The 11,806-nt window shown below is 43.7% G+C and overlaps 1 protein-coding gene across 2 annotated transcripts in view; it reads left to right on the top strand.

Moving 5' to 3' along the window:
- The first annotated feature begins 216 nt into the window (after positions 1-216).
- LOC309662312 (CD302 antigen) overlaps positions 217-11,806 on the top strand; it is a 131,578-nt gene continuing 119,988 nt past the window's right edge. For both annotated transcript variants that reach the window (XM_082464902.1, XM_082464898.1), the window contains exons 1-3: positions 217-401; positions 5,756-6,127; positions 11,524-11,694. In XM_082464902.1, the coding sequence (XP_082321028.1) occupies positions 308-401; positions 5,756-6,127; positions 11,524-11,694 (637 nt within the window). In that variant the 5' untranslated portion in view covers positions 217-307. The remainder of the gene's footprint in view (positions 402-5,755; positions 6,128-11,523; positions 11,695-11,806) is intronic.

Below are 11,806 nucleotides of genomic sequence, written 5' to 3'. Positions count from 1 at the left end.
TTAGTCTGGGCGGCGCTCTGCCCTCTGGCCTGGCGCTCATCACTCGCCCCCTCGCGGGGCCGCCCTTCGCAGGTGCGCAGAGCTCCTTACGCCTCGTCTTCCCGCCCTGTATCCGCACCGCCCCCCCCCCCCCCACGCCCTGGGACCAAGGACGTGGTGATCCGATTGGCCGAGGGCGGCGGGGGCGGGTCTGGGGCGCCCGGGGAAGCCAGGGGCCAAGGCGCTGGCGGGGCTGACTGCGCGCACCGGGAGGGCAGGGTGCCGAGTGCCCCCGAGGATTCGACTGACCCGCCCGAGCCGGCTCAGGATGAGGACGCGCTGGGCCAACCCTCTCCGTGCGGCGGAGCTGCTGGTGCTGCTCCTCCCGTGCTTCGGTCTGGTGGAGCCCTCTGGTCGCTCAGGTAACCGCGGGCGCGTCCGCTCGCCGGCCGGCTAGGGACCTCGACGTTGCCAGGCCGGCTGACTTTCCTCGGTTCGGGTTAGGGCTGCGCCCCGGGGTCACGTCACCGCTGCTTTGCTCGGGGCTGGAGCCGGACAAGTGAGCCGAAGGGAGGTCCGGGGAGAAGCAGCTCCATTACCCCCCGGGGTCCGGGAGGAGGGCGGGGTGGGGCGTGAGAGCGCAGGGCTTTTCTCGTGCTGAGGGCGAGGAGTCCACCGTAGGGGAGGCACCCAGAGCCTTTTCAGAACGAGGCTCCCGCTCCTGCCTCGTCCTCTCTCCTCTAAAATCTTGCTTCCCTAGAGTATAGGGCTCCTCAACACCAATCCCCCCAACCAAGCCCCATCCCGCCCATCTCGCCCATCTCGCCCCTCCTTCGTCCCTTGGTCACCTTGGCCACTCAATGTCAAGAGGAGCTTTCCACCCACAGCGCCAGAATGAGTAACGATTCCCTGACTTCACTGCGCTTATGGTGCACATCAAAAAGCCGTGTCTCCTGCAGTGGCTATGGCCGTGACTCTGTTATGATGCCCTCCCCCAGTGCCTCGAGCAGCGACCGTTTCTTCTACTTGGCTTATCAGCTCCGGACCACCGCCCCATGCCCCACCCCAGAGGCCGGTGGTCCCGCGGTGGAGCTCAGGTTGCTTGCCCGGAGACCTCCTGCCTGTCACTTCAGAAGCAGGACCAGGATCAGACACCCTTCGCTGATGCCCTGGGCAGTACTTGCCGCACCAGCCCCTTCGCAGCACCCGGAGTTTGCTTTTACTTTCTCTTTTTGCCTTGGCCAAAGGTGTGCTGAGGATTTTGTTTCTTAGTCTGGCTGCTTAATAGGCAATCAGTGAGCCGTCCCCACCTACCACTTCCGTCATCTTGTCTAGATGAGGAAGTAAAAGATGGTCGAGGGAGTTTTTGAAAAGCTTCAGTTTGCTTGTGGCATTTACTTTCTTTGCAGCTAAACTAAGTTACTACATGAGTTATAGTTTGTTCAGAGTATGAGTGGCATCATCTTATCTACATCAAGAACTTTTTAGTTGACCCTGTTCTGACTCACACTTCTGTGTACTTTGATCCTCCATGTTGGAAACTACCAAAAGGCCTTTATTGCCGTGAGAATTCTATTCTGCCTGCGCCATAATCCAGGGAGAAAATTTTCACTGCAGCGACTAACTGTAGTCAAAGCACACTAGACTTTCAATCACTAAACTCTCGGTTTCCATCTACATTTGCTTTAGTCTTATCTGTTTTGTCTCCCCCATAGAACTCAAGACTTCCTTAATTTTTGCAGTCTCTACAATCCCTGGCCTTTCTCATCAACCCAAAGCAAAGAGCACCAGCTTAACGCCATTCTTCCTGCACTAGGTCCTCGCAGGTATTTGTTTCCCTGCATCCTTCCCCACCTTGAGCAGCTGCTCTGATCAGCTTACACACACCATCAGACCAGACTTGTGGTCCTATTAAGGGAAGCGCTGGAATTTTGAAACCCTAGCCATTTGGGTAGCTTGTTGGCAGTATGCCAGCTTCATGATGCTGGTGACGGCGTGCACTTCATCACATGTACGCAGCTAGGTTTGCACAGGTGGTCTCCGTTGCTCAGATGCTGGAGGAGTACCTCTGTGTCCTTGGGGAAATGCCAATTGCTTAGTTAACTTTTTTTGTCTCCTTGGAGAACCAACAGCTTGAAGTAAACTAATTCTTCAGGGACTTCTGAGGTTCTCACCAGCCCACACCACCCAGTCTGAACCCCATGACTTTCTGACTGCTAGTACACTGATGTGGACCCAGAGCTGTCACTTCAGGACCTGTTTTTTGTTTGTTTGTTTGTTTGTTTTGGCTTTATTTATTTATTTTTGGCTGAGTTGGGTCTCCGCTGCTGCACGTGGGAGGACCTGTTTTTGAACTGGCAAATCCAGACTTCTGAGTCTCTCCTAGTGTACACTCTGTGCACACATGGTAGCAAATCCACAAAATGCTTAACAGTGTGGGCTGTGGAAGTTCCCCTGAAACTAAAAAAGCTGCAGTCTTCATCCTTCTTGCCTTCCCAAGCCATCTCTTCTCCATTTGTCTGTGGTTACAAAATGCTGAGGTCCAGCTTCTCTTTGGAATGTGCAGAACTCTTTGGTTTAGGGCTTGTTACAAAGGAGTTACTTCACAATCAGACAATAAGAAATAGTTTTCCTGTGATGGTCTAAAAATTCATTTTCAATTATGATAATGCTATGTAGCAATTTCCTCTCAAACACCAGTAAAATGTTTATATAAAACGAAACATTAAAAAGTGCTGCTAGAGGTGTTGAGGCTTCTTTTCATCAACTTCTCTCTTTTAGACTTGTCCCAATATTGTATTTGTAGGTAAATATTAAAATTCCATTTAGGGCCAGTATAAAGTGTACAAGATGCAATATAAGGCTATCAATACAGAATCTGTTTTATAAATTGCTCTGCAACCACCTTTTCAAAGTGTAATACATTTCTGATATATGTCATAGACCCTTATTTAACAAATTTTCTAAATAAATTATTTTCATACTTTCTTAGTCTTTCTTCCCACTCTTCAACCTACCCTCCCAATAGGGTCACAAGACTGGGGCAGACTGAACAGCTTCTTCTTAAGGGTAAAGAAAGATAGGGGAAAACATCATGAGTACAAGACTCTCCCTAGGTTATGTATTATGTATGAATGCTTACACATACATCATGTCTGAAGGCTAATAACAAGTTTCCTTAAATCATATCAATACTTAATGTATTTGCTAAGTGATCACTATAGGTGTCAAGCATTGATATTACATACTTGGTTAAAAGACAGATTTAGAATGAGGCAAGTATCTATAATCATAGATGTTTGCGATTAGGTAAGAAGCTTGGCAATTCCTCTTCAATGTAGGTACTCCACACCTCTCCTGTAGTCTTTCAGAGGTCCTACAAGCTTGTTAAGTCCATGGGTGTCCTAAAAGTTAAACATACAGTAAATGGGAAAGGTTAAATTTTTTTCTCTTCCAAAGAGAACGTATAAAGCAGCACTGTCACTTAAGTGCACATGCCCAATACAGATGGAATTCAAATGACCTAAAATTCTACTAGCATGACATAATAAAGTTGTGGACATCTGTTTAAGAACAATATGCAATGAACTTAGCACAGACCTGTAAAGCCTACAAGGCTGGAAAAACTCAGTTAGTAGAAGCATAGGATGTTAGTACTGGAAGTGACTTAGATTTCTTATATCCACTGCTTTCATCTTACATTTGGAGAGTAGAAGACCCTGGGGAGATTAACTGACTTCCCCAAGGTCTCCCAGCTAACCAATAGCAGAGGTAAGTCTTCAGTCTAGGACCCCTAACTCCTTATTCCACTGCTCTTTCCACTATTCTAAGAGCTGTAGCTAATCCATTGGATTCTGCAAAGGCAACTTGGAAAATCTAGAACTCCAGATTGCAAAGGTAGGCAAAGCTGGGGTCAAAGGGCACAGAGCAAAGTGCCCAGGAAAGATTATAAAGTGCAGGGAGATTATAAGGCAAGAGAGGGGAAGGTTCCAGCAGGGGTGGCCACCGCCCACTCTCCTGCAGAAGCAGACTTCTTTTTTTTCTGCGGTAATTCCTGATACTTTGGAACACAGGAGAGGTGAGAGGGAATTGGTTGCGAAAGAGGTACATCACTGTCTGATAATCTTCTAAAATAGTACATTTTCCTTTTTTTTTGTTAACTATCCTTCCAAGCTGTGCCCATAAAATAGAGAATGGCAGAGTGATATCAAAGAAGAGTGAGGGATGGAAGCTGCTATCCAAACAGATCTAGCTGCAACCCTAGGCAGTATTTTAAAATACTGATTTGAAAGCAGAAATAAAGTTTTAAAGCATTTTGTTCTTGTTGTTCCTGTTGTTTCTCTTGGTGCTGCTACTGCTATTTAAAACAAACAAAAATTCCGTCCAAAGTTCAAACTGGAATTGGACTTAATTTGATAGTTGTTACTTGCATGGTGAAATTTCCCCTCAAGGCCTTAGTGTGAGAATTTTTAATTCTGCAAGCCTGTGAATTATTATTAGAAAAGGTGTTTAGTGTTAGTAAGACCACTGAATGTGAAGCTGGTATCAAAATGAAAGTGCCTTTTGGGAACTAAAATCTTACAGCTCCTTCTGCTGAACCCTTCAGTTCATTGACAAAGATTGCTTACGTTTGTCTAAACTATTTCAGCTCACCAACGTGAGGTTCTGTGCTATACCTTCAAAAAGTGTTTCTTTGTAAAAGCACTGACCAAATTGTTCAATTGTCATTTGCTATAACAGATGTGACCCTTGCTCCACAAACTCAGGTGCGCAAGCAGCAGTGCACTACTTTATTTTCATAAAATAAAATTAAATTTTGTTCTGAGGTCCCATTCTACCAGATTAACAGAAATTCAGTTTCTGTCACTACTGAGGTCTTCCCCAGCTCATGCAAAACTGCCAGGGAAGCATTCAGGGAGATCCCTCCCTTTGCCCTCAGCTCACACTGATTACTTCTGAGTTTCCCATTGTCCAAACCTACTGGGTCTTGAATCCTGTGGCTCAGGTGATTTCTGGAGCTCAGGTTTGACCTTCCTGGGTGATCCAGGTGGTCAGTCCCCACATCCCCTCCCCAGGGGCATCCTGTCACCTTCCTGGAGGTTCAACAGTGGAGCTTGTCATAGGTCCCCCTACCGTCAGAACCCAGGCCTCCATTTCCTCTCATCCTTTTATTCCCACTCTTCTACTTCTACCCTATTTCCTCTCAGACACATTAATGTCATATAATAATTTACCCTGCTGTAGTAGCCAAAGTGTAAGCAAGACAGAATTGCAGTCCTGAATAAGCTCAGGATATTTTTCATTGACTACAGGTCACTTATCTAAAGAAGATGAAAACTAAGGAGCTTCTTCATCTTATTAAATAAGGGGGGGAAATAGTTCACTGAATGGCTCTGACAAATATGCATACTATTCTAAGTGCTTTGCGTGTATGAGCTCATTTTATCCTCACATCTACCCTATGAAGTACTGTTTTACAAAGGAGGAAGCTGAGGCACAGCAGGTAAATAACATCCTGATCACATGGCCGATAAGTGATAGAGGCAAGCTATAAACCCAGGCAGACTGGCTCCAGAGCCCATGCTGTTACACAACACTGAACTGCCTCTCTGGCTCTCACTGTCCTCTGACCTTGTGTAGAACATTATAGTTTATACAGCTTGGAAGGTGTTAACAGTCCAGGGGTGCCCAGACTCTCCTTAGCAAACAGGGGCCAAGGCACATCAACCACATAATTCAGAATCCTGAAATGTCTTTTCTGCCTGTCTTGTCTCAGGTAATGATTCATTCACCATCGTTAATGAAAACACAGGCAAGTGCATCACGCCACTGAATGACTGGATAGTAGCAAAGGACTGCGATGAAACCAAGGACATGTTGTGGAAGTGGGTGTCCCAGCATCGACTCTTTCATCTGCAATCCCAGAAGTGCCTTGGCCTAGACATTACCAAACCCACGGATTCCTTGAGGATGTTCAGCTGTGACGCCAATGCCATGCTGTGGTGGAAATGTGAGCACCATTCTCTGTACGGAGCTGCCCAGTACAGGTTGACTCTGAAGGGTGGACACGCCATAGCCAGTACCAATTCATCTGATGTCTGGAAAAAAGGAGGCTCAGAGGAAAACCTCTGTGCCCAGCCTTACCATGGTGAGTACCGGAGAGGCACTTTGACTCACTTGCTGCTGTATTTGGTGAAAGTGGCCTTGAACATGTACCACTGACCACAAGGAGAGTCATGCACTTGTGAGGGGAGTGAGCTGGTGTTTAGTTCCAGACACCGAGGTCAGTGCCATTTGCTCCCTTTAACAGGTAAGGCTAGGAGAGGTTAGGTGCCTTGTCAGAGGTCTTGCAGCCGTTCTATGGCACCCTGGGATTCGAAATCTCTCCGATGCCTGAGCATATGTACTTCCTATGATTACATCCTGAACTCCAGAGAAAAGGAAATGTTAGAGTAACAGGAAGTCCTCTACACAGGATAAAAGTCAAATGATCTAGTAAAGTTGAACCTATTCTAACTTAAAAAAGAAGAAAGAGAAAGGAAAAAAAAAGGAAATGAATTTTTTCTCGTCTGCAGATTTGGATGTAATGGAAAAACTTTCAGAGTCTTGCGGGCTTTACTTTTATTTTTGGCGTGGCTATCACACTTGGATGTTTGTATTTATGATTCAACATTTTAAGAGTGGACTTTTTCCTCACTTGCTTGCAAATATAAGTATATGAATACAGCTCTTCCTCCACTTACAATGGGGTTATGTCCCTATAAACCCATCGTAAGTTGAAAATATCATAAGTCAAAAATGCATTTAGTACACTTCTACTGAACATCATAGCCTGGCCTACCTTAAATGTGCTCAGAACACTTACATTAGCTTATAGTTGGGAAAGATCATCTACCACAAAGCTTATTTTATAATAAAGTGTTGAATACCTCATGTAGTTTATTGAATACTGTACTGAAAGTGAAAAACAGAATGGTGTGTGTCAGTTGTTTACCTTCACGACCGTGTGGCTGACTGGGATCTGTGGCTGCAATCCACGAGAGAGGATTGTACCATGTACTGATAGCCCAGGGAAAGACCAAATTCAAAGTACGGCTTCCATGGAATGAGTATCGCTTTCACACCATCACAAAGTCGGAAAATCATAAATCAAACCATCGTAAGTCTGAAACTGTCTTTGTTGCCTTTGGGGGAGCTGATCATGAACTTTGTTTTGAGTCTAGAGACTCAGTTATAACAAATTTCTGAGTTTAAAAAGAAAGAGTAGATTCATTTTCTAAACCTCTAAATGTAAATTACCCAAGCAAATCTTTTTTCATTATGTTGCTCTAACTTACATCAAATGTTGGTACATATATATATATATATATATGTATATATATTGAATTATCTAAGTCTTAACTATTATCTGTGCTCTTCTTTGTTCATTTACATAGCTTTACAGAGATTTTCCTCTTCTCTTAAGCTAAATTTGGCCTCCCATTCTTCTTGTCTCTGCACAATTTTTTCTCCTAGGGGAACCTCTTTCTGTTTCCTAGTGAAGATGCAGCAGCTTCTGAGATGTCAGGTTCTGCTGTTACGGGAAATAGTAGAGAATCAGAGATGGGATTTTCCTTTTCTTCAGTCCTCAACCCTTAAGTAGTTGAAAAGTCTGCTTCTGCTAGCCACTTCCTCCTAACCTTAAAGAGCAACTGCTTTCTGGATACCACTTAATGGCAAGCTTAAATTTTGTGCTATAAAAGCCTTTCTCTAACTTGGCAGCTAAGAGAAAACATGGAACCAAACAAATTGCCTTTTGAACCGGATTTGACTTGTTCCCTTGTATTTGTTCAAGGATTAGAAAAGATAATTTTCTTGGCAGGGCTCTTTCTGTCTCCTGCTCCTAATTCTTTTGAGGGACATAGTTGTAATTATAAATTCCCTCAGTCCCCAAAATGCCTTTATTTCAACGTAACTGGTTTTCTTTGTAATCCTATGTGTTTTATTTTATGCATTTATAATATTCTTCTGAGAAGGGGGCTCGTGTGCTTCACACGGCTGCCAAAGTGATCAGTAGCACAAAAAAGATTAAGAACCCACCTAGGGGACTTCCCTGGTGGCACAGTGGTTAAGAATCTGCCTGCCAATACAGGGGACACGGGTTCGAGCCCTGGTCCAGGAAGATCCCACATGCCGCGGAGCAACTAAGCCTGTGCACCACAACTACTGAGCCCACACGCCTAGAGCCCATGAGAACAACAAGAGAAGCCACTGCAATGAGAAGCCCGTACACAGCAATGAAGAGTAGCCCCCGCTCGCCACAACTAGAGGAAGCCCGTGCGCAGCAACGATGACCCAACGCAGAGAAAAATAAAATTAACTAATTAATTAATTTTAAAAAAAAACAAGAAGAACCCACCTAGGGTGTCACCCAGAGAAAGCTAAACAGCGCTCACCAGCAAGAGCCCATAGGCATAGAGTGTTTCTTGACCTTAGCAAATACAGTATTTGGAACACTAAATTTCCAGATAAGAAACTTAAAAATTTCTAAGAAAAGATGCATGTAGTCCTGACTTATCAACACATACCTCAAGTTTTAACATGCACAGAGGCCAGGGCCAAACGTGCCTCTTCTTCATTCCTCTCCAGGTGACTTGTACCATCGAAGTTGCATGTGTCAGAAATCTACAAGTCACTCTAGAGTTGCCCTGCTTTCTTCTCCCACCATTCAAATTTAATCAAATATTAAGTCCTGGCAATTCTACTCTTTTAAATTTATGCAGTCCCTTCCTGTTCTTGGGTTGGAGACTGCTGTCTTAAGTTAGGGACTTCCTCTAGGACTGCTCTCTCAGACTCCTCATATTGGTCCCTGCCCCCTCCTTCTTGTCTAATTGTACAGAATAAGAAAGATAAGATACCTGAGTTCAACAAAGTGACGTTCAAGGTAACCCAGCTTGTTACAGCAAAGCTAAGGCTCAAAACCAGCATTGTGTTCCCCAAATTTAGCTTCTTTATTTCTCCCTTGGCTTTTGCTGTGTAATTTCTTTTTTTACCTCTGATATAAGAACATTTATCTGTCATTGTGTCCTGGGTTACCTCTCTCCCCAACCCCCATCCTGAGTGAGCCATGTTTCTCTCAGAGAAAAGTTTTAGCTGTATAAATTTTATGAATAAATTGCTCTTGACTAGCATCCAGATATGCATTTATATCATTAAGATATCTTGACCTCACTAGCACTCTTCAAGTTTTGAGTGTTTGGTGAATCATGCAGAGGAAGTAGACTTTTAGTGGAGGGGTGGCTGTAGAAGTGTCTAAATTCTGAGCAACTCAGAAGTCTGCCAAGCTCTTTAAACATTGAAACTATTTTGTCTTGTGTTACCAAAGGGATTAATGTTAGTTTTCCAGGACTTCCCTGGCAGTCCAGTGGTTAAGACTCCGTGCTCCCAATGCAGGGGGCCCGGGATCGATCCCTGGTTGGGGAACTAGATCCTGCATGCAGTGCCGTGCGGCCAGAAAAAAGTTAGTTTTCCATATAAGCATCTCATCTCACAAATTTGTGCCTATTGTAGAATAATCTGTTGTTTTAAGGCCGCCATCACCATAAATTCATACATTCAGAGAAGATTCTTCTCAAGAAAGCCTGTGTCTCTGGGGAGACGCTTGGGACTTAAGAGGTCCAGTAGCATCAAACAATGTGTAAGAATAAAACTAACACAGTATTGTGAAGCAATTATACTCCAATAAAGATCTATTAAAAAAAAACTCTTAGTGAGTAGTTAGCATAATTTAGCTGCTGCTCTTGTGGTGGTTGTTCCATGTTATCATTCTTCAAAACATATTGTGAACAGGAGAGCGTTTTAATTGAAGCCCAGCTTTGAGCTATGACAGTAACTTGGAACCTGAGAAAGCAGCCATTGGTGTCACAAGTTGTTCTTATATGTCAAGGACTCTAATCAGAGAGTCAGTTCTCATCCTTGTCACAGCTGAATGAATGTTTCACTTAACTCTGCAAAAATGGGGATTTCACAAACAAGTGTAATACTTGCCCTACTGATCTTGTGGGCTTATGGGAAAGAACAAGTGAAAGTACTTTGTATTACAGAAACACAAGGTTTTACAAAAAAACCCTGATGGTTCTACAAATAATAGTCATTGTGCTCAGGGACTCTCCTTTTAAGTGCTCTAATTTGGGAAGAGAAATCGGTCATGAGCTATTGGGAGTTTTGGTATGGTTAAAAACAAAACATGCTAATAAGCAGAATCCTTATAAAATATAAGGTCAAATTACTCTTTAACAAAAGTACACTGTTCAAAACCATTTATATGTCAGAGGAAAACAAAACCAATGTTCCTTAAAAGATTGTTTGCAAGTAAAAGCATCTAGATTACTCTTCCTTTTGCTGTACTGCTGCTTAATACATTCTAAACTGTTAAATTAAGTCTCACACTTAAGTTAAATGAACATTTGAGAATAATAAAGGATATGGAATCAAATTCTATCTTAGGCACACTTTCAAGCAAATCTATGAGACATTTTGAGGGACCCTAACAGCCTGGTAAATGATGCTAAGATCTGATTACTATGCTTTACCTAATAGTCATTATTTGATCTGGTAACAACCACGGTTTTAAACAAATTAAGGCTATGGAAAAAAGTGAGCGAAATAGTCACAGGGTTAGCTGTTCTATAAGACACCTCTCCAAAAGAACTGTTATCACCGTAAGTATTTAGCATTTCCTCTAGCATTTCCAGACATATTTGAGGTTAGAATAATTTTTCAGTTCCTCTCTGTGTACCAGAGGAAATTGTTAAAAGGAAAAGCTAGTTCTGCTACCTTGCTGGTCACCAGCTGGTTCCATGACTGCCTAGCTGAAGCTGGTTCTTCTTTCGTAACCTGAATTACCATGTCCTGCCCTCTCCAAGAGACTGCTGAGAGAGTCAGCAGCCCTTCCTCCTCCTTCCTCAAAACGCACAGCCTCAGTTCTACCACCAGACTGTAAACAACGGGGCTATTTGTGAGTCTCTGTAACTGCACAGTTAGTTTCAAAGTCCACAACCAGCCTCAGTGAGTCCAAGGTATTTTTCTAGCCTCACTCTTACTAAAGAAAATAGAGTGTAAGTTTAATCTCAAGCGGGGCACCCCTTCTGGTGAAGTACTCTGCTGCCCGCAGTAGTCAGTTGATCCTTACTTGGTAAAGCTGGAATCTCTTAGCTCTTCATCGCATCACAGTTAAGCAGTTAAGTTTTTGTAAAACCTTTGCATGGATCATCTCATAGAATCTCATGAACAACCCTGTGAGCCCCGTATCATTATTCCTAATTTGCAAATGCAGAAACTGAGACTGACAGAGGTTGGAGAGCTTGCCCACAGCCGCATAGTTGATCAGTGGGGGAGCCAGCATCCGTGCTCTGAATCTCCACACTGTGCCGCCTACCCGGATACTATATTCTCATACATGTGAAAACATAATCTTTCTTTCAAAACAGTTTTAGAAATTAGTTAACTAAAGCTGATTATCCAGTTTTTAACTCTTCTTTCCTCTACTTTCTCCCCAACCCACAGAGATCTATACTAGAGATGGGAACTCCTATGGGAGACCTTGTGAATTTCCATTCTTAGTTAATGGGACCTGGCATCATGAGTGCATTCATGATGGAGATCGCGGTGGGCCATGGTGTGCAACCACCTTAGATTATGGATATGATCAAAAGTGGGGCATCTGCTTACAACCAGGTATGTATGGGCTGGTAAACTTTATATGTGGAAAGGAAAGGATACCATTCCTATGAGGCAAAAGGGAGAAGCAAGAGTCCATCGTGACTCAAAAATGACGGCAACAAATATC

Source organism: Balaenoptera physalus, assembly GCF_965194825.1.
Source record: "Balaenoptera physalus genome assembly, chromosome: 6".
Taxonomy (NCBI): Eukaryota; Metazoa; Chordata; class Mammalia; order Artiodactyla; family Balaenopteridae; genus Balaenoptera; species Balaenoptera physalus.
Note: the sequence above shows the minus strand (reverse complement) of the source record. Positions and strands in the feature narration are given on the sequence as shown.